The sequence below is a fragment of the Pantherophis guttatus genome, chromosome 8 (genome assembly GCF_059756535.1).
Source record: "Pantherophis guttatus breed Tessera chromosome 8, ASM5975653v1, whole genome shotgun sequence".
NCBI classification, from domain to species: domain Eukaryota; kingdom Metazoa; phylum Chordata; class Lepidosauria; order Squamata; family Colubridae; genus Pantherophis; species Pantherophis guttatus.
This window is the reverse complement of record NC_142070.1, coordinates 80,495,702-80,518,899: the sequence shown is the minus strand read 5'-3', so window position 1 is coordinate 80,518,899 and position 23,198 is coordinate 80,495,702. Positions and strand designations below refer to the sequence as shown.

The 23,198-nt window shown below is 43.7% G+C and overlaps 1 protein-coding gene across 1 annotated transcript in view; it reads left to right on the top strand.

Moving 5' to 3' along the window:
- The window catches only part of KCTD8 (potassium channel tetramerization domain containing 8), a 43,121-nt gene extending 21,599 nt beyond the window's left edge, over window positions 1–21,522 (top strand). The window contains exon 2 of the mRNA XM_060688775.2: window positions 19,552–21,522. Coding sequence (XP_060544758.1) covers window positions 19,552–20,012 — 461 coding nt within the window. The 3' untranslated portion in view covers window positions 20,013–21,522. The remainder of the gene's footprint in view (window positions 1–19,551) is intronic.
- Window positions 21,523–23,198: the final 1,676 nt, after the last annotated feature.

Here is a 23,198-nt window from a genome sequence, read left to right as displayed (position 1 = left end):
AGCGAGAGATTTGAATTTCACGCAGTTCAACAAAATACCTTTGCCAGCTAAGCAGGAATGGATACCATAAGACAATTACAGCGTCTTTTAAAAGTTTTATTTCCTATAATATCAGAAATGTTCAGGAAAAAAGACCACGTTCTCGATTTGATGAAATACTATATTTATTTATTTATTTATTATTTATTAATTTAATTTGTATACTGCCCTTCTCCCAGAAGGGACTCAGGGCAGTGAACAGCCAAAATTAAAAATACATACAATACAAAAGTTAAGATAATTAAAAAGAATTAAATCATTGGCTTCCCAATTTAAAGCCCCCAAGTCTATAAAATTAAAATCCCAATTAAAAACCATTTAGGCTAGGCCGGCTTGATGAAATAAATAAGTCTTCAGGGCCTTACGGAAGGTCCGGAGGTCTGGGATCAGTCGTATTCCAGGAGGCAACTCGTTCCACAGGGCGGGTGCCCCCACAGAGAAGGCTCTCCCCCTGTGGGCCGCCAGCCGACATTGCCTGACCGACGGCACCTGAGGAGGCCTCTCTGTGAGAGCGTATTGGCCGGTGGGAAGTTATCAGTAGCAGCAGGTGGTCTCGCAAATATAAAGGTAAAGGTAAAGGTTCCCGTCGCACATATGTGCTAGTCGTTCCTGACTCTAGGGGGCGGTGCTCATCTCCGTTTCAAAGCCGAAGAGTCACATCTAATAAGAACGTCATTCAAGCAAGGGAAACAGTAACACTGCTGTTTATACAATAAAACCCAGTCACAACTATGTTTTCCCGAAAATAAGCCCTTGTCTTATATTTTTTGAACCCTGAAATAACCACTTGGACTTATTTTCGGGGAGGTCTTATTATTTTGGGGCGCGTGGAGCAAGATGGGGCTCCTCTTGCCGTCTTATCTGATTTCCAGCTCTGCATTTAAATATTTTCAGGGAGGGCTTATTTTCGGGGATGTCATGTGCTCAAAAGCCCGACTGGGCTTATTATCAAGGGATGTCTTATTTTAGGGGAAACAGGATACCATGTTTTCCCGAAAATAAGACCCCGTCTTAGATTTTTTTGAACCCTGAAATAAGCACTTGGCCTTAGTTTCGGAGTGGTCTTATTATTTCGGGGCGCCTGGAGCAAGACGGGGCTCCTCTTGCCATCTTACCTGATTTCCAACTCTGTCTCCCTAACCCTAACCAGAGGAAATGGCGGGGATCGGCTGTGCATGCATTTAAATATTTTCGGGGAGGGCTTATTTTCGGGGGAGGGAGCTTATTTTAGCACATGCGCTCAAAAGCCCAATTCAGCTTATTATCAGGGCAGGTCTTATTTTTGGGGAAACGTGGTATTAAGAAGGGAAGCTACCTGTACTTACGAAAACAGACAGTGGTTAGAAATTGTTCTGTCTGCTCCTTGTCAATCAATAGCCCTTTAAATGAATCCTGTTGAGGGAGCTGGAATATGACAACGAGATAGTTCAGCTGGCAAGAACGGAAGAAACAAACCGATAGGGTTATAACAGCTGGCTGATCAGAAGTGATTGTTGGTGCAAATCTTCCGAGCTAACAGCGGATTTCAAAATGCTTGATAAGGAAAATGAGCCTTCAGCCCAGCAGATGGCTTTAGGTTCTGGAACATGTCAGGTGACAGATCTATTTAAGAAAACAGGCTGGAAAAATGATCACGAGATTGTTTTCCTTAATCGATTATGGTGTTGATCAGCTGCGGCAATACTTTGGGCTCGAGTCCGTTGGCTCATACCAGTAGCTCGGTTGCCATAGAAAGTGGACTTTTACAATAAATTTAAATTGATGAATGAATGAATGAATGAATGAATGAATAATATAGTCTTCCAGTATTTGAGGGGCTGCCACAAAGAAGAGGGAGTCAAGCTATTCTCCAAAGCACCTGAGGGCAGGACAAGAAGCAACGGATGGAAACTAATCAAGGAGAGAAGCAACCTAGAACTAAGGAGAAATTTCTTGACAGTGAGAACAACTAACCAGTGGAATAGCTTGCCACCAGAAGTTCTGGATGATCCAACATTGGAGAATTTATTTTTATTTTAATGGCTGTGAATTCCTTTCATTCACAGCACATGCTGAATCACCGAGAGTTTATAAATAGTCCAACAGAAGTCTGCCACAGTCCTTCGGATAAGGCTGGTAAACACCCACCTTTATCTTCTTTGACAGGCTGCCGAAGACCTAATTGGCAATTATCTTGGCAAGGCCAGACGGAAACATAGAGTCAAAAATGGAGCTTCAAAGTACAAACCGACACCATCCACAATGTTGCTTCCTGCAAAGGCCCTTTATGTCTTATGGAAGGGGCCAATCATCTCCAAGCCTTACTCTCGAGTTTTCCCTTTTGTTTTAACTGTTCTTGTCTTCTGGCAGTTCTGCACATGCGCACACTAGGAACAGACTCCCCCTGTTCCTCTGCCTCTCTGATATCCGACTCTGGAGGCTCTGGAGTCCACACATAACTCCCAGATGGCCCTGGCCCCATCTCTGACTCTGACGCAGAGCCCTTGTCCGGATCTTCCCCAGACTCCAGAACTGGCCCATGTTCCTCCCCAGCCTCCTCACTCTCTGACTCGACTGACTTGATTCCATGTTAGTGCGCGCATACCAACCAGAGGTAGGATTCAGCCAGTTCAGACAAGTTTGCCCGAACTGGTAGCGGAGATTGTGGGTGACCCCCCCACCTTCCTGGCACTATGCCGTCCTATTTAGGCATGTTTTCGAGGCCAGGCGTATGCATGGGAGATGCGCGCATGGGGCGAACCCGTGGTAACAATGTCTGAAATCCACCGCTGATACCAACCAGAGGTGGGTTTCAGCAGGTTTTGACCAGTTCTGGAGAACCGGTAGCGGAAATTTTGAGTAGTTCGGAGAACCAGTAGTAAAAATTCTGACTGGCCCCGCCCCCATCTATTCTCTGCCTCCCGAGTCCCAGCTGATCGGGAGGAAATGGGGATTTTACAGTCTTTCCCCTGCCACGCCCACCAAGCCACACCCACCAAGCCATGCCACGCCCACCAAGCCACACCCAGAGAACCGGTAGTAAAAAATTTTGGAACCCACCACTGATACCAACACATAAATATGTGTGTGTGTGCGTATGTGCTTGTATGTGTGTCTCTTCCAAATAATCATTTCCCCTTCCCATACCAGAATTTTTAACTCTTTGTGGCATGTTTTCTTCCGTTTTGGGATCTTTATGGCCTTTAATAAAGCAAGCAGCTGCTAAATTTATTTTATTTATTTATTTATTTTATTAAATTTGTATACCGCCCTACTCCCGAAGGACTCAGGGCGGTGAACAGGCACAAGATAAAATACAGAAATACAAAAGTTAAAAACAATTTAAAACCAAATTAAATAATATTGGCCCACGACTAATGATTGGCCCACGATAAATGAGGACGATGCGTAAACCCTTTTTTAAAAAAAAATAGTTTCATTAATTTATAACATGACCTGCAAAGAGAGCACAAAAGGAAATATTAGGGAAATTAGGAAAGGGAAAAGGGAAGTGGATAGTGGGGGGAAAGGAAGGGAAAAAAATAAAAAATAAAATAAAGGCATTGACTTCCGACTCCTTTGGTGCAGTAAAATAAGATTAAAAATCTACCCTCAGCTTTTTACTTTTTCCTAATAATAGAAACTCCTAAGACAGTGATGGCGAACCTTTTTGCCATCACGTGCCAAAAATGGGGGGAGTGCAGGGGGGGGTCGTGTCTGCGTGTGCCCACACCCATAATTCTATGTACCCCACCCCCCTGTGCATGTGTGTGTGACCCCCCCGCGCTCCCCCCACTTTTGTCATGCGATGGCATGGTGGGCCTGGTAGGCCCGTTTTTCGCTCTCCCCGGGCTCCAGAGCCTTTCTAGGAGTCTGGGGAGGGCAAAAATGGCCTTTCCCACCCCTGGAGGCCCTCCGGAGGCCAGAAACAGCCTATTTCCCAACTTCTGGTGGGCCCAGAAGGCCTGAAAATCAGCTGGCCGGCACGTGCATGCACGCTGGAGCTGAGCTCGCGTGCCCACCGATATGGCTCCATGTGCCACCTGTCGTTCGCCATCACGGTCCTAAAATAAAGTCATAAAGATTAAAAGGAAAGACTCTTTTGGGGTATCTTTTGAGGTGCTTACAGCTGAACCCTGAGCTGCATATATTCTCCGTTATTGCAAAGATCGTTTTATTTTTCTCAGTATTTTTCCCCCTCGTATATTTTTGCAACCCGTTTCTTCTGAAGCACTACGTTCCAAAATGGATTCAGTTCCCACCGGACAATTTTTTTCCTAACAACGTAAAATGCTGTGTATGAGAACAAACCCCGAGGAGTGATTAGAAACGGGCAGGGGATGGAACGCTTCACACGATTGTGAGTTCTCTCTGGCACTTTTGCTTATGAAATATTTTTTAATTAAGACCAGGAAAAAAAAAAAAGAAGTCTTCAGCTACTTGCGTAGTTGAAGAAATTGAGGTTATCTCGGGAAACCCCATTGACCTTCCTTCCTTCTTTTGAAAACAAAATATCGCAACTTCATGAAGATCGCGCTGAAGGCTGTAGGCGGGAGGAAGGCCGGTGACAAAATGGGCACGGCACATCATCAATGCATGCAAGTTTTGTGGCTTAGGTAAAGACCTGGATGTCAGGTCTTAATACAGGTCGTCCCTGACTTATGACCACAACTGCAGGGGGCTGGACTAGAAGACTTCCAAGGTCCCTTCCAACTCTGTTATTCTATTCTATTCTATTCTATTCTATTCTATTCTATTCTATTCTATTCTATTCTATTCTATTCTATTCTATTCTATTCTATTCTATTCTATTCTACTCTACTCTACTCTACTCTACTCTACTCTACCCCACTCCACCCCACCCCACTCCACTCCACCCTATTTCATATTCTACTCTACTCTACTCCACTCCACTCCACTCCACTCCACTCCACTCCACTCCACCCCATTTCATATTCTACTCTACTCTACTCTACTCTACTCTGCTCTGCTCTGCTCTGCTCTTCTCTGCTCTGCTCTTCTCTGCTCTGCTCTGCTCTGCTCTGCTCTTCTCTGCTCTGCTCTGCTCTGCTCTGCTCTTCTCTGCTCTGCTCTGCTCTGCTCTTCTCTGCTCTGCTCTGCTCTGCTCTGCTCTTCTCTGCTCTGCTCTGCTCTGCTCTGCTCTGCTCTGCTCTGCTCTGCTCTTCTCTGCTCCGCTCCGCTCCGCTCCGCTCCGCTCCGCTCCGCTCCACTCCACTCCATCCCATTTCATACTCTACTCTACTCTACTCTACTCTACTCTACTCTACTCTACTCCACTCCACTCCACTCCACTCCACTCCACTCCACTCCACTCCACTCCACTCCACTCCACTCTGCTCAAATTCTATTCTATTCTCTTCTGTTCCCTTCCCTTCCCTTCCCTTCCCTTCCCTTCCCTTCCCTTCCCTTCCCTTCCCTTCCCTTCCCTTCCCTTCTATTCATATTCATTCTATCCAAGGTGGTGCAGTGGTTAGTGTGCAGTACTGCAGGCTACTTCAGCTGACTGCTAGCTACAGTTCTGCAGTTCAAATCTCACCAGGCTCAAGGTTGACTCAGTCTTCCATCCTTCTGAGGGGGTTAAAATGAGGAACCAGATTGTTGGAGGCAAGAGGCTGACTGTAAACTGCGTAGAGAGGGTTTAAAAGCACTAGGAAGCGGTATATAAGTCTGAGTGCTATTGCTATCCTATCCTGTCATATCCTATCCTATCCTATCCTATCCTATCCTATCCTATCCCATCCCATCCCATCCCATCCCATCCTGTCACCAATAGCCCTGATGATGCTATCTAGTTTGGCTGATGAGGCTTTTAAGATTGGACAACTATTTGTCTGAATTCGTACATGGATCTCCTGCCTGAGCAGGGAGTTGGACTAGATGACATCTAAGGTCCCTTCCATCTCTGTTACTATAATTTGAGTTGACGGCTATGTTTAATCTGCTGACCATGGACAATATTGGCTGTTACTGCATTTCCAAAATCTGCACCCTCACCGAGGTATGAATCAGCCTTTGAAGTGCAGTGGTTAATAACAGGAAAGTTAAAAGGGGAAAAAAAAAATTAAAGTTGCCTGCTGTTGACGTAGTTGTTAGACACTTAAGAACATGGGAGGTTTAATGAATAGTTGTGGGTTTCAGTGAATAATTCTTGCCATTAAGCTGCTTGCCATTAAGCTGTTTTGACTAATTTCTTAAGTCTATGTTTAATGCACCGTAAACAACAAGAAAGATGCATTTTTTTACTGTACAGGAAGGACTTGATATTGGTGTTTACACAGAAATAGTGCACTACTAGGCTCGAAATTCTCGGTTTGGATAACTTAGAACTATGTCGCTTGCGGTTAGACCAGGGGTGAAATCCAGCAGGTTCCGACAGGTTCTGCAGAACCGGTAGCGGAAATTTTGAGTAGTTCGGAGAACTGGTAAATACCATCTCTGGCTGGCCCCAGAGTGGAGTGGGAATGGAGATTTTGCAATATCCTTCCCCCAGGAGCGGGGTGGGAATGGAGATTTTGCAGTATCCTTCCCCTGCCATGCCCACCAAGCCACGCCCACGCAGCCACGCCCACAGAACCGTTAGTAAAAAAAATTAGGATTTCACCACTGAGTCAGACCTAGGTATTGCATACAAAATTGTACATCGTAATGCTTTACCTGTAAATGACTTCTTCTGTTTTAATCACAATAATACGTGTGCGAACAACCGCTTTAAACTCAGTGCGAATCGTTCTAAACTTGACTATAAAAAAAATATGATTTCTGTAACAGAGTTGTCAAAGTCTGGAATGCCCTACCTGATCCAGTTGTCTCAGCTACAAATTTTCACAGTTTCAGTCACAAATGGGCTTCCGTGGACCTAACTTCATACTTAAGGGGTCCGTAGAGGAGGCGTGCATAAGTGCACCTCCTGATAAGTGCGTAAGAAGGAAAAGTGCATAAGTATACCCGATGTGGCCCTTAGTGAAATCGAGTATGACACCCTTGATCTAGATCTTTTCCATAGCCTTTGGCCAATTATTGCCTTTCTTGGAACTGAGAAGACCTTATGACTCATGTTCAGAGATGGTATTCAGCCGGTTTGTAGCAGTTCAGACAAACCGGTTTCGGCGACTACGGGTAAATAGGACGTAAAGCAGTCGTATTTAGCCATGTTTTTGAAGACGCAGTTCAGACAAACCAGTTTCGGCGACTACGGGTAAATAGGACGTAAAGCAGTCGTATTTAGCCATGTTTTTGATGTGTGAGCAAAGCACATGCACGGAAGACTGGGCACATGCGTGAAAGGTGCCCACTCACGCAAAGTGAGCATGCTAACTGGCTGTAAGCATATGTGGAACCCACCTCTGCTCATGTTCTCCTGAATTTTGACGGAGGGGAGATCTACGAGTCCTACTTTTTAATCTGCATTTCTTTTCGTTCTTGAGTCAGTTTGACTGGGCAGCATATACGAATTCTGTATGTAATAACTGCAAGCTGTGAGTTTTTATACTTTAATGTCTTCTCAAGGAACAAAATATTCCGTGGCAGGCCATCTGTTTCGTCTCTTGCTGACTTTCACTATTCACAGGAAAACTGGTTTCCTGCCTTGTAATTAAGCATCTATCATCAATGTTGTTTTCAATAGATTACAAAAAAAAAAAAAAAAAATCTATCTTGTGTTATGGTCCGCCAGCAGCCTGCGGAGCTGGCAGCGGAATCAGACAGTGATGAGGCTGAGGAAGAACATGGGCCAGTCCTGGAGGCTGGGGAAGGCTCGGATGAAGGCTCTGCATCGGAGGCAGAGATGGGCCAAGGCCATCGGGGAGTGATATGCGGACTCCGGAGCCTCCAGAGCCTCACAGGAGTCAGCCAGGGGAACAGGAGGAGCCTGTTCCTAATGCACGCATGAGAAGAGCTGCCAGAAGGCAAGAGCAGCTCAAGCAAAGAGGACGACTCGGGAGTAAGGCCAGGAGATGATTGGCCCCTCCCATAAGGCTTAAAACAGACCAGCAACGGCGTTTGGGTTTTGCCGGAAAACAACGTTGGTAGCTTCGTCTTCTTCTTTGTCTACGTCTTGTATTTATTTTTGTATCTGTGACTTCTGAACGTTTGCCAAGAAAGGCCTTTGGCAGTTTGCCTAATTGGGCCAAGGTTTGCGATAGGACTGAGGAATTTGTGTTGGGAGGAATTTGCTTTAATTTAGTTGAACGACTCTGGGAATGAAGTAATTCTCAGCTGTTCGAATAAAGTTTGTTTGTTTTTTCATGGACTGATTTTCCTACTACTTACTTGTGTTATGGAATGATGGGACCAAACAACATTCCTGGTCAGCCAGAGACAGTTTATTGCGCAGTTTCAGAATCAGATTTGTATCTGCAATTCTGAACCCAGAAGAGCTCTGATACAACTGCTTTTATACATCTCCAAGACAAAGGATTTTGCGAGCACAGCAGTTTTCCATATATGGTTAACATACATTTGTTACATTATAATTGACACTTTCTAATTACTAAATTCCTTCATTATTTTCTAGTGCATAAGATTATCTTAGCTAAACAACCTTCCTCAGTTCTGTGATTACTGATGCGTAGATTCATGGCTGCTTTGGATAATAAGTAACTTTTGTTTCATATGGATGTCCTTGCATCCTTGACAGCTAGGCCCCTCAGAAGATATATTACCAAGAATGGAATTTAGCTGACTTAGTGTAATCTCTAAACAAGCACATTTCTTTCTTATAATAATGTGAATAAAGAGGGTCCTTCAGTGTTCATATAGCTGACCTGTACTATTCCTACACCATTCACATTACTTGGGCCTGGATCACAACATCTTGAACTCATTTCTTCTCATTTCGGGCGAATAGGTTGTAAAAAAAATGCTTTTAAAAGTAAAAAAACAAAGATCGCACACCGCAGGTGATCACCCCCCCCATCCATGCGCTGTTCTACTAACCCCATTCCTCCTTTTGGCATGCACTGTGCATGTGCGCGCACCTTGCATTTGGTAGTAAACCAGTTCAGATTTCACCATTGGCTTTGATCCAGCTTCTTTGGTGATGGGACAGTTCCAGAAGGGTTTTTTATTAAAACAGCTTTGTCTTAGAAAAAGATTCCATGTCTCTAATAGTTCACAGGATCATGGTTTCCCGGCTTCTTAATTACAGTTTAGCAGGAAAAGCGTGGGATAGAATTGGTTTAAGAAGAGCAACTTGCTCCCTGTATTCGAAACGTGTTTCAACACGAAATCAATCTGCTACTGGTGTCGAATGTGAGACTAGACCTATGAGAATCACATGCCAAATTTTTTTTCTGCATCGCTGGCAGTGGTGGGTTTCACATATTTTTTCCTACTTGTTCACCATGTGCATACACCTTCCATGTATGTGCTTTGCTCACGCACATGCCTTCCGTGCATGTGCCTGGCCTTGAAAACGTGGTTAAATAGGACGGCATAGCGCCGGGGCGAGTGGGCCGGCCCACCCGCGATCACCGCTACCGGTTCACCAAAACCAGTCCGAACCGGCTGAATACCACCACGGATCACTGGCGAACTCCGGGAAGAAATTACAAATTGAAAAAAAAAAAAAGATCATCCATCATCTTCTTTTAATGACCCCATAATCTCTTGTGGGGTGGAATCTGGGCAACTGAATGGAGCTGAGTGTTTTACTGGCCGGATGCCCTTCCTGTTGCCAATGAGGAGTTTTGTTCAGCAGATGTGTGCCTAGAGAGAGAGAGAAATATCTGCCTCTACCTGGGATCGAAATCGAAAGATCACCTATGCCTAGTATTAAATGGCATTAGCCAAATAAGTCAAACTGTTCTAATATGTTTTCTTTAGCTCTCCAAAACATATTATTCTGTGGATTTATCTTACTTTTGATAAATCAGTACACAGGTGTTTTGCAACAGTTGGCAATTCGTCTTTTTCTTGATTTATAGCCTGCAAGGAGAAATAGAAGGAGAGAGAGAGGCTAATTAAATATAACGAACATCCGGTGCGCATTTATTGAAATATTGACATTTTGTGACCGATTAGACCATGTTATTCTAACTCATTATCCTGTTACCTTGCCTTTCTTAATCCCTTTAGCAAGAATTATTTATTTTTTGGGATGTATTTTGTGTGTGAGAGAGAGGTGGTTACTGGTAAACACACGCAGGCCTATCATTCAGAAACGTTACTCCTTCTGCCTTTTAAGGACTCTGTGTAATAGTAATTCATCTTCTGCTGTGCAAATGGTTTCTGAATTTTGTAATGGAATTTAGTTAACATTTCTACATCTACATTGCGGGGTGGGTTCTAAATTTTTTTACTACCGGTTCTGTGGGCGTGGCTTATTTTGTGGGTGTGGCTTGATGGTCATGTGACAATTCTTTAGGACTTAGCAGAGGTACTGGTCTACCAGGCTTTTAACTGCTTGCAGAGCTGTACCGATCTACCCATTTATTTTTGCAGGCACTGGTCTACTCATGTATTTTTGCAGGCACTGGTCTACTCATGTATTTTTGCAGGCACTGATCTACTTATGTATTTTTGCAGGCACTGGTCTACCCATTTATTTTTGCAGGCACTGGTCTACTCATGTATTTTTGCAGGCACTGATCTACTTATGTAGTTTTGCAGGCACTGGTCTACCCATTTATTTTTGCAGGCACTGATCTACTCATGTATTTTTGCAGGCACTGGTCTACTCATGTATTTTTTCAGGCACTGGTCTACCCATTTATTTTTGCAGGCACCGGTCTACTCATTTGTTTTCTTTTAACACTGATCAGCTGTAGGGCGGCCCTTTGAAGCCCCGCGGCAAGAGTTTAAACAGTTTTTTTTCCCTCTAGCCATCAGCTGGGACTCAGGAGGCAGCAATAGATTGGGGGTGGGGACAAATAAAAGGTAAGAATAATGCGTGGGGTGGGTAGGGGGCGCGTGGGTGGGTGGGTGGGTGGCAGAACCGGTTTGGTGACATCATATTGTCACCGCTACCGGTTCGGGAGAACCGGGCCGAACCGGGAGGAACCCACCACTGGGCAGACCTCATGTTGCTGCACGATAGGGTAATATACAGTATTCCTCGACTTACGACCACAATCGAGCCCAAAATGGCTAAGCGAGGCATTTGTTAAGGGAGCTTTGCCCCATTTTACAACCTTTCTTGCCAGCTTGTCGGCTGAATTGCCGACCTCTCGATTGACAAGCTCAGCATTTTTAGCCACTGAGCCACTGTGTCCCATGGCCTCTATCCACATTAGAGCCTACTAAAAATCATTTCCATGGCAATACGGGTCCTGCTTGACTTATGAGCCCAAAATTTCTGTTGCTAAGCGAGACATAGGTTAAGTGAATTTTTACCTCATTTTAAGACCTTTCTGACCACAGTTGTGAAGTGATATTGGTCTGTTGTTAGCCTTGGAGTGTAATGTATGCTGAACTGGTTGCTGATTACGGATAAAGAAATGCTGGAGTCTTTTTCGTTCTCTTTTGGGCTGGTTGATTGTCTCTTCTGCGTAGTCTATAAATGTCGTTCATGTCTATGTGTCTGTTGATGGCTGATTTGTCGGAGTGCTAAATCCAGGCCTGAGAACTGGAATCTATATACATAAAAGCGAAAACCACTCACTCATTAATCGCGAAATCTCCAGAACCGTAAAGCCTACAAACTTGAAATTTACCACGTATGTTTCTCTTGGCTCCTAGGTGCTCACTAAGAAAGGATTTTTCGAAATGACCATCAGAGCATTAGTATTTCCTATATTATTATTAACACGCTCTGATTCTAAGAAGTTGTACTCCCCCTCCCCACCTCAAAAGAAATCTGTTCCAAATGCAAAACACAGGCAGAGGAGAGGAGTTTCACTTTCAGTTTTACTTTCACAGCAGCAAGCAGCTTTACTACAGAACAGTTGAGCTAAGCTACGCCCTGCCTCCTTCCTGCCTCCTCCTTGCTCGCAGAGCAAATACTGTTTGAGTTTCCAAACACCCCTCAACTCTCTCACACACTGACAGGATGCTAGCCAGATGAATACCAATGGATGCTGCGGGCTGGGACGTTCTACTCCTCCTCCACCTCTGTTCCAACTGCCAGTTGCATTATATTAACGCACACTGATGCTACGGAGTTACACATTCTACATTAAGTTTCAGGCTGCAAGTCTCAATTTATCAAGCCCGAGCACATAGTTTTGTAGCGAAGCACGGGCGTCCAGCTGGTCTTAAATGATTTTTAGTAGGCTGTTTCTCTGTTTATTAGAGTTTAGAGAAGCTGCATTGACTTTTGCAGATGACAGCAACAGCTTTTGCTGAAGCTAATCAAATATAATCTTCCTGGACTGGATAAAAATACAAACCTTGATTAAAGTGAAAGCACGGTCAACTGCCTGCGTGCGACAGGTCTAGTAATTATTTCGTACCTCATGAAACAACCCCTTGAAATGGTTAAGCAGGCAATCTTTATTATAACATACGAGAGGAGAAAGTAGAGATTTGATTTATATGCCGCCCTTCTCCGGAGACTCAGGGCGGCTTACAGTGCGTTAAGCAATAGCCTTCATACTTTTGTATATTTTTTACAAAGTCAGCTTATTGCCCCCACAAACTGGGTCCTCAATTTACCTACCTTAGAAAGGATGGAAGGCTGAGTCGACTTTTCCTTTTGAAGACGTTTCACTTCTCACCCAAGAAGCTTCTTCAACTCTGACTGGATGGTAGGGAATGGAAGGATTGATATTCCTTGCAGACAGCTGGTCATTTGCTTTCTTTTAGTGGGTCATTAAGGCCAGTTGGAGGTTTAACTGTGACCTCAGGGTCACCTGAGCAGTGCAAATGGTTTCTGTAGTCCTGTAGTGAGTGGTTTATCTTTTCAAATGATCTTTTGGGGTCTGGAGATAAATAAATAAATAACTTTATTGTCATTGTACGTGTATACACAGTATACCCATACAACAAAATTCACTTAACCACCCAAAGACCAGGTCCAACACACATAACAATCCCCAAACACCCCCCCTACCCACCACAAATTCACCACCCCTAAACCACCCAAACATCAACACAACAGACCAAGTTGTTAGGATATGGTTTGAGCCTAACAAGTTGTCCAGGCAATATATGTGTTCTGTGACTTTAACATGAATATGTATTGTGTGACTTTAAAGTTTTACTGCTGATTCATTGTAATGCTGAGTCATGCTGTAATTAGATAATCACTAGTTGTAAACGTATTTAAGAAAGGTACTGTAACGTATTCAGTTGATGATATGCTACCATTGTGTGTGGAGTTACTATCCATTGTGCTGTCATCGGTTGGATGGATCTGCTACCATCGTGGTTTGTGAACCAGAGTGAGCTTGTTATTCTAACCGACTACTGTTTGTGTGGTAAGAAGAGTTTTTGTATCACTGGACTGATTTAACTGGCAAAGACTTGGATTGATTTAAAGACTATGAGATTGTTTTTTCACTGTAAAGTAAACTTTTGATAAACCAGTTTGCACATCTCTTATTCATTGCTCTCAGCAACGTTTCTCTGTGCTCTACACTCTGCTGGTTGGTAAAAAAACAACAATATCCTTAACATAGGTTACGAACCCAGAGCCAACTAACTAGGATTGTTAAGAGCTAAACTGAGAGTTAATGTGAATAGTACAAACTGTGTTGTCCAACAGTTGTCCAACAGCTCACTGATGGTGGCCCTTTAGTTCATTGTTGAGTGCAATTGTAGCTGTGGGATAAAAACTATTCAGAAAAAATCTGGTCCGAGTTTTAATTGTTCTGTATTTTCTGCCAGAAGGCGACATTCCAAAAAGATTGTAAGCAGGATGGGAAGAGTCTCTGAGAATGTGATGCAACTTTCTCAAAAAGCGAGATTTGAAGGTGTCGTCCAGGGCTGGTAGCTGAAGGCCGATGATATTCTGGGTAGTTTTAATGGTTCTCTGTAGAACTTTTTTGTCCGCTACAGAGCTGCTCCCATACCATGCAAGATCCTAAGCGGAATTCTATTCTTGACCTCTCCTCACTTATTTTCAACATAATCAGTTTTTAAGAAGGGCGTTTCTCGACCATGGCGACTTGAAGCTGTGTGGACTTCAACACCCAGAATTCCCCAGCCGACAGAATTCTGGGAGTTGAAGTCCAAACATTTTCAGGTTTGCTAAGATTGAAATGTATGGCTTGGATCATGCTTCATTTCCTTCCTCAAAGTGGAGAAACAGAACATTGCTCTTCTTATGGGCTCGTTTCCTGAATTAGCAACAGGAATAGAGATAGTCTTCCATTTACGACCACAATTGAGCCCAAAATTTATGTTGCTAAGTGAGAAATTTGTTGAATGGGTTTTGCCCCATTTTACGATTTTTCTTGACCTGTTTGTAAAGGGAATCACTAAAGTTGTTAATTTAGTAACATGGTTATTAAGTGGATCTGTTTTCCTCTTGACCTTTGCTTGTCAGAAGTTTGCAACATGATCCCGGGATACAACCAGGGGTGAAATCCAGCAGGTTCTGACAGGTTCTGGAGAACCAGTAGCGGAAATTTTGAGTAGTTCGGAGAACCGGCAAATGCCACCTCTGGCTGGCCCCAGAGTAGGGTGGGAATGGGGATTTTGCAGTATCCTTCCCCCAGCAGTGGGGAGGGAATGGGGATCTTACAGCATCCTCCCCTGGAGTGGGGTGGGAATGACGATTTTGCAATATCCTTCCCCTGGAGTGGGATGGGAATAGAGATTTTGCAGTATCCTTCCCCTGGAGTGGGGTGGGAATGGAGATTTTGCAGTATCCTTCCCCTGGAGTGGGGTGGGAATGGAGATTTTGCAATATCCTTCCCCCAGGAATGGGGTGGGAATGGGGATTTTGCAGTATCCTTCCCCTAGGGTTGGGTGGGAATGGAGATTTTGCAATATCCTTCCCCCAGAAATGGGGTGGGAATGGAGATTTTGCAGTATCCTTCCCCTGGATTGGAGTGGGAATGGGGATTTTGCAGTATCCTTCTCCTGCCATGCCCACCAAGCCACGCCCACCAAGCCAGACCACCCCCACCAAACCACGCCCACAGAACCGGTCGTAAAAAAATTTGGATTTCACCACTGGATACAACTGTCATAAATGTGAGTTGATTGTCAAGCATCCGAATGTAGGTAAATCACGTGGCCAGGGGGATGTTGCAACGGTCATAAGTGTGAAAAAACTGGCCCTAAGTCCCCTTTTCCGGTGCCGTTGTAACTTCCAACGGTCCCATTGTAAGTCCAGGACTATCTGTAGACTCCTGGTTTGGTATAGTGAAACTTTAATGACGATGTGAACTTACGAATGGAGCAATCCGGATGGTGCTTCCTCCGTAATATTTTTAATAGCTTCAGCGTTTGTTTGTTTTTTCCCCCTGGATTTTCCCATTGAAGCAATACAACTATCACCCTGAATGTTTTACGGAAACGAAGACCAGGCGAAGGTCTTAATCTGTCACATTTCAGGACTCCTTCAGTTGTTTTTTTTTTTTTTAATTTGATTTATATGCCGCCCTTCTCCGGAGACTCAGGGCGGCTTACAATGCGTTAAGCAATAACCTTCATACTTTTGTATATTTATACAAAGTCAGCTTATTGCCCCCACAAACTGGGTCCTCATTTCACCTACCTTAGAAAGGATGGAAGGCTGAGTCAACCTTGAGCCTTGGAGAGATTCGAACCAGCAGAAATTGCAGGCAGCTGTGTTAATAACAGGGTGCACTAAACCAATGTACTATCAAGGCTCTTATGTTTTATGGTGCTTATGTTGTTTTATGGTGCTTATCGTGCTAAAACTAAAACTCGGAGGCTTTGAAAGAAGGAATGCAGAATAAATATCAAACTAGGAAATATCAGATAGCTTTTAATTGAAAGTATTATATAGGTATAGAATAATTGAATTTTATGAAGATGTGAAAAATATACAGGGGATGGAGGGGTTCAAGTTTTATAAAAAGGGGATTTTGATTTGGATTATATTTTGTGGAAGTCCGGGGGGGAGGGGAGGGTTAGGGGGGTTAGGGAGGGTTAGGGGGGTTAGGGAGGGTTTGGGGGGGGGGAAATTGGGGAGAAAATGTAATTGTAAAACTTTTTCAATAAAAGAAAAAAGAAAAAAGAAAGAAGGAATATTTTCCTGAATGAAATTCCATTAAGTCCAAAATGGCTGCTTTATAATTATGCAATTGAGCCGTATGGTGGGGTAATGTGCCTTGCCGGTTTCTCGGTAGCGATCTGGGAAGCTAATTTTAATTTTTTTGCTGTAGGCTAGGCTTTCATGGTGCTTATCCAAGTGGGAGGAAAGATAAAAAAATAAAATAAGGCAAAGTGAATTAGAACTGCCTCTTTTTTTTTTTTTAAATAAAAAAAAAATTGCAGTCAAAGCAGTTACTGCCTCTTATCCTTTGCCCATATTGGCCTTGGGTGATTCCAGGCGGTAGCAATCACAGTGCAATCTGTTTGGATTAACAGAAGAATTCTGCAGAATAACAGAATAGCACTGAGTTGAAAAGGGGCCTTGGAGGTCTTCTAGTCTAACCCCCTTGCTCAGGCAGGAATCCCTTGTCAGGGCATTTATTAATCCCATGTTTGGCTCTGGGACTAATTACCCTGGTTTAATTAGAGGAGATGAATCGAGGCTTCTCCTTGTTTGCAATATTCTAAAAAAGAGTACGGAAACACGTAGCTTACTGATAAGAAGTTGGCAAGCTACGGAGAGTCTGACAGTCCAGAAATGATGAGTTCAGCTGGCAAATAAAATAACGCAGTGACATCCCTATACCCGTAACGGCGAACCTATGGCATGCGTGCCACAGGTGGCACATGTAGCCATATCGGTAGGCACGTGAGCTCAGCTCCGGGCCCACCAGAAGTAGGTGCTGGAAAACAACCGTTGAGATGCCGAATTCCAAGGGTGGCCTTACCAAGGCCTTATAAAGTGGTATTAACAAGAGCCTTGGTAGTACAGTGGTCTAAGGCACCCTGTTATTAAGCTGGTTATTAAGACCAGATGCCTGCAATTACCGCAGGTTCGAATCTCGCCAAGGCTCAAGGTTGACTCAGCCTTCCATCCTTTCTAAGGTAGGTAAATTGAGGACCCGGTTTGTGGGGGCAATAAGCTGACTTTGTATAAATATACAAAAGGATGAAGGATATTGCTGAGCACATTGTAAGCCGCCCTGAGTCTCCGGAGAAGGGCGGCATATAAATCAATTTAAAAAAAAAAAAACACTTCACGTGATCTTGATTCTGTCCCTCTGTTTATGCAGCCTAGAACTGTGTTGGCTTTTGATCTCCTTAGATTCAATCATATTATGGCATTACTGGTAGTTACTGGGGTCTGGCGCAGAGGTCTCCAACCGTGGCAACTTTATGACTTGTGGACTTCAACTCCCAGAATTAAAATTTTTAATTTTTTTTAATTTTAAAACTCCCAGAATTTTAAGCAAAGCTAGCTGAGGAATTCTGGGAGTTGAAGTCCACAAGTCATAAAGTTGCCAAGGTTGGTCTGGAGAATGTAGATAATTGTAGGAGCAGACATCCCAGTTAAGAAGGGGGTGGAACATAGAAAGAGGTTTTGAAAATAAAATACGGTTGTGGTTAGGAATGATCCTTGACTGAATCCCTAGGCAAGCCTGGAAAATAAAATAATGTTCTAGTGAGAAAGCATCAGACATCCAAATTTGAGATTGCATCATGGCCTCTGCCTGCTTTGAAAGACTCTGCCAGGGATCATACGACACTCCGACGGAGCGCTCCAAACTCAACCAGATGGAGAATGATTTCTTGGACAAATTCCCAGACCTACGACTGATGCATCAGCTCAGTTCTTCAGCTTCCAAATCAAGATTGGCCATGATCTTCTAAGGATTATCAGGATGACCTCTGCCATCTGTTCTTGTCCCAGTCAATCTCACAAAATCAACAAGTATACCGCACTGGATGTTCCAGCGCTTGAAACAATATTCAGTAAAGAACAGAAAAAGGAATAAATAGGAAATGCAGGTAGCCCTCGATGTACGACCACAATGGAGCCCAGAGTTTATGTTGCTAAGTGAGAAATTTGTTCAGTGAGTTTTGCCCCCATATTCCGACTTTTCTTGCCCCGTTTCTTAAGTGAATCGCTGCAGCTGTTAAATTAGTCCCACCGTTGTGAAGTGAATTGGGCTTCCCCATTGACTTTACTCGTCGCAAAATATGGTCATATGACCCCATAACAAAATTCACTTCACAAAGGTTTCACCTAGCGACAGACTTTTGGGCTCCCGAGCTCCGTTTTCGGCTGTGATGGCCTCCTGCAACACTCTGTCAGTGAAAACGGAGCTCGAGAGGGCCGCGTATAGCCTTCGCTAGCTCCGTTTTTGGCCACGATGGTCTCCTGCAGCCCTCTGCCAGTGAAAACGGAGTTCGGGTGAGCCACGCACATCCCCCGGGTCCTGTTTTCAGCTGTGATGGCCTCCTGCAGCCCTCCCCGAGCTTCCTTTTCACTTGCAGAGGGTCCGCGAGCCGTTCCTTTGCTGTTTCCAGGGTGGCCCTGTGGGCCAGATCTAAGCACCCTGCAGGCCACATCCAGCCCACAGTAGTATTAGTATTAGTATTTATTAAATTTTTATACCACCCCCTCTCCCGAAGGACTCGGGGCGGTGAACAGCCAGAATTAAAAACACACAATACAAATATTAAAATACATTAAAACAAAATTAAATTATCTTTGGTTTCTCCAATTTAAAACCCCTTACCCATAAAATTCACCCAATTAAAATTTTTTAACCCAGCCCGGCTTGCTGAAATAAAAAAGTCTTCAGGGCCCGGCAAAAGGTCCGGAGGTCCGGGATTAGTCGTATCTCTGGGGGTAGCTCATTCCAGAGTGCGGGTGCCCCCACAGAGAAGGCTCTTCCCCGGGGGGTCGCCAGGCCTTGAGTTTGACCCAGGGGTGAAATGCTCCCGGTTCGGACCAGATCAGGCGATCTGGTAGCGATTGTGGCAGGTGGTTCAGAGAACCGGTAGCGATGGCGGCGTGAGGCTCCGCCTATCCACCTGGGTGTTGTTACTTCCTGGTTTTAACCAAGAAGTAATGTGTTTTTCACTCTCTGCTCATGCACAGAGAGTCTGCACATACATGTGATGCGTGCGCGTACTTCCGAACCGGTAAGGAAGGTAAGTAGATTTCACTCTTGGTTTGACCCCCCTGAAATAATAAAAGCACTCAAAAGCAAACCTCAACATTACAAAATATTGTAAACTGTGTAAAAATCCTGGCACTCATTAAGCTAATTTGTCAGCTGTCCCAGAACTGCATGCTGTGTGTCTGTGTTTCTCTCTCTCTCTTTCTTCTGCCCATCGATAAGCTTTCTTTCCAATCAGCCTCCATTTTGTTTCCAGGGTCTTTCTCCCAGGCTTGGAACTGAACCAGATGGATTTTCCTTCCAACTTCCTTCCTTTCGTAGTTGTGTGTGCTTTAAAGTTAACTTGCAGAACATTGAAAATGTTTGCAGATTGGCTGTTGTGTCTCCTAATAATCTGACCCCTTTTGTCTATTAGGGCCACCCCAGAGGACGGTGTCTCCCAAGCAAGAACACGAAGATCGGAAACCCGAAAAGGTGACGGACAAAGGAAGCGAGAGTGGAACGTCCTGCAATGAATTGTCCACATCCAGTTGTGAGAGCCATTCTGAAGCCAGCACGCCTCAAGAAAATGCTACAAGCGCTCAGCCGCCTACGGGCCACGAGTCCAATACCCTGACGTTGGATCGCCCATCGAAGAAAGCTCCGGTTCAGAAAATGCCTCCACCGGACAAACGTCGAAACAGTGAACTTTTCCAGACTCTGATGAGTAAATCCAGAGAAATAAACCTCTCCAAGAAGAAGGTCTCCGAGAAGCTCAACGTTGAGGAAGAGATGAAAAAATGCATTCAGGATTTTAAAAATATTCAAATCCCCGACGATTTCCCGGAAAGGAAACGTCCGTGGCAATCTGAACTGTTGCAAAAATATGGACTATAGTTTTTTCGGTAGTGAATCTCATGTCCCTGGTGATTTAAGTGTCTATTCCATTGCCGGTTACTTGTGGTTCTACTCCTTGGAGTTCTGCGGCTTCTTTCTTCTTTCTGTGAACTGGATGTTGGATAGGACATGGGTTGACTGTTTTTTCCCCCCTTTCTTTTTCTTTTTTTTTTAAAAGGATACAATTAATGAAAATAAAACCTAGATCGTTTTATAATAGTTAACAAAGTGCATGGTCAAGACATTTGAGGTTTAAGCCTCCTCATAAGTGGTGGGTTTCAATTTTTTTTACTACCGGTTCTGTGGGTGTGGCTTGGTGGGCGTGGCATGGCTTGGTGGGCGTGGCAGGGGAAGGATACTGTAAAATCTCCATTCCCTCCCCACTCCAGGGCAAGGTTACTGCAAAATCCCCATTTCCTCCCGATCAGCTGGGACTTGGGAGGCAGAGAATAGATGGGGGTGGGGCCAGTCAGAATTTTTACTACCAGTTCTCCGAACTACTCAAAATTTCCGCTACCGGTTCTCCAAACTACTCAAAATTTCCGCTACCGGTTCTCCAAACTACACAAAATTTCTGCTACCGGTTCTCCAAACTACTCAAAATTTCCGCTACCAGTTCTCCAGAACTGGTCAGAACCTGCTGAAACCCACCTCTGCTTCTCATCCATGGAATAAATATATCATCTGGTCGCGCACCATTTTATATACATAATAGTAGTGATATAAAGTTCCACAGCACAAAAGGATGGGTCTAAGGCAGGGGTGGGGAACAGTGTCCCTTTTATGACTTGTGGACTTCAATTCCCAGAATTCCCGAGCCAGCTGGCTCTGGAATTGTGGGAGTTGAAGTCCAAAAGTCATAAAGGGTCCATTGTTCCCCACCTCTGCCTTAGAACCTGAGTCTCACATATTAAAATGGCGGCCTTAGGAATTCTGGGAGTTGAAGTCCACAAGTCATAAAGGGGCTATAGTTCCCCACCTCTGCCTTAGAACCTTTCATATTAAAATGGCGGCCTCAGGAATTCTGGGAGTTGAAGTCCACAAGTCATAGAGGTGACCATCTCTGGTCTAAAGATACGGGATAGAATTTGGTGCAAACACGTTTTTAAAAGTTAGCACAATGAAGGAAGCTTCCATTTTGCCTGAGCACAATAGGGACTAGTAGCTTACACGAAGGAACAAAAGGTCGCGGGCTGCTGGGATAGATATTTTGTTCGTTGCCAAGATTATAACTGTAAAATGCCTTTGGAATTGAACCTTATGAGGATTTGTGTGTGTGGCTGTGTGTTTTTCTTTTTGTAAGGAGGATGTAAATATGCCTTATATTGTTAAACGATCACACCAACCTTCACCTAATCAATGTTTGCCAGGGTTATTTCTGTGAAATGCAAAAAAAAAAAAAAAAAAATTATCAGCGGATTGTGAAACTGGTTTGACGATCTCAAAAATCTTCTGTTTTCATGTTAATCAGCGATGTTGGAAAAATAAAAATAAACATGCTCTTAATGCATTGGTTTAATACATTACTGTTAAACCTTCCTGATTGATTGATTGATTGATTGATTGATTGCTGTTTGAACCTTCAAGTGCATTTTAAGATTTTACTCGGGGTCCTCATGATTCATCTATTTTGCTACCATATTGTAAATAACACGTTACAGACAAAATGAATATTGCATTCAGTTTTGGTCGCCACGATGTAAAAAAGACGTGGAGACTCTAGAAAGAGTGCAGAGAAGAGCAACAAAGATGATTAGGGGGCTGGAGGATAAAACATATGAAGAACGGTTGCAGGAACTGGGTATGTCTAGTTTAATGAAAAGAAGGACTAGGGGAGACATGATAGCAGTCTTCCAATATCACAAAGAAGAGGGAGTCAAACTATTCTCTGAGGGTAGAACAAGAAGCAATGGGTGGAAACTAATCAAGGAGAGAAGCAACCTAGAACTAAGGAGAAATTTCTTGACAGTTAAAACAATTAATCAGTGGAACAACTTGCCTGCAGAAGTTGTGAATGCTCCAACACTGGAAATTTTTAAGAAGATGTTGGATAACCTTCCCTTCCAACTCTGTTATTTTATTTCTATTCTATTTGTCCGAATAATGCTTGGGTCATCAGTTTGAGTTTTAATTAAAATGTTCAAAATAAATTCAACAAGTTAGAATCCGACAACATTCAGGATAGTTGTGTTAAAATCTTACCAGGAGTGCACAATTCTTATCCGGCAAAGAAAATAGCATTTCTGAGAATTGATAGTAAATTAGTGTAAGATACTAAATTATTCCTAATAAGATACAGCCATCAACATACATCTCCCCAATTTATGAATAGTAATACACCAGGGTGACACAAAACAATCTAGAAAAACAGGTTTTGTTATAAATTAAGAATTTGCAGAGACAAGTGAAATATTGCTGTCTATTGAGGGTTGTTTTTTTTTTTTTAAAAAAAATATACAGACAGTTTGTTTTTTTAATTCAAATGTTTCATGCCTTTGTTTGCCACACTATTGTATCATCAATAATTTAATTCAGCAGATCACACTTGGAAGAATTCCTTGGTGACATGAGAGTGGAAATATTTACAAGTATTGAGATTTTTGTAGCCTGCCTTATTTTGTGAGTTCAATCTATATGTTTAGATTGGAGCCTGAGTGGCGTAGGAGGCTAATGCCTCCTACTAAGGCAGCATTTAACATCCAGCTGCCTGCAATTACTGCGAGTTCAATTCTCACCAGGCTCAAGGTTGACTCAGCCTTCCATCCTTTCTAAGGTGGGTAAAATGAGGACCCAGATTGTGGGGGCAATAAGCTGACTTTGTATAAAATATACAAAAGTATGAAGGCTATTGCTTAACGCTTTGTAAGCCGCCCTGAGTCTCCGGAGAAGGGCGGCATATAAAAATAAATAAATACATAAAAAAAAAAAGAAACACATTTTTGCAGTTTTGACCAATAATCATTGCCCAGTGGTGGGATTCAGCCGGTTCCAGACCGGTTCGGGCGAATCGGTAGTTAAATTGCTGGCTGGCCCCGCCCCGCCCCTTCCCACACCACCCATTCCAGGAGTCCCCATGATCCCATTTTGGCTCCCACGTAAATGCAGAGAGGCCTCCTAGGCCCAAAATGGGGCACAGGGGGGCACCGCCCCCTATGGCCCATTTTTGCTCCTAGGAGGCTTCAGGGA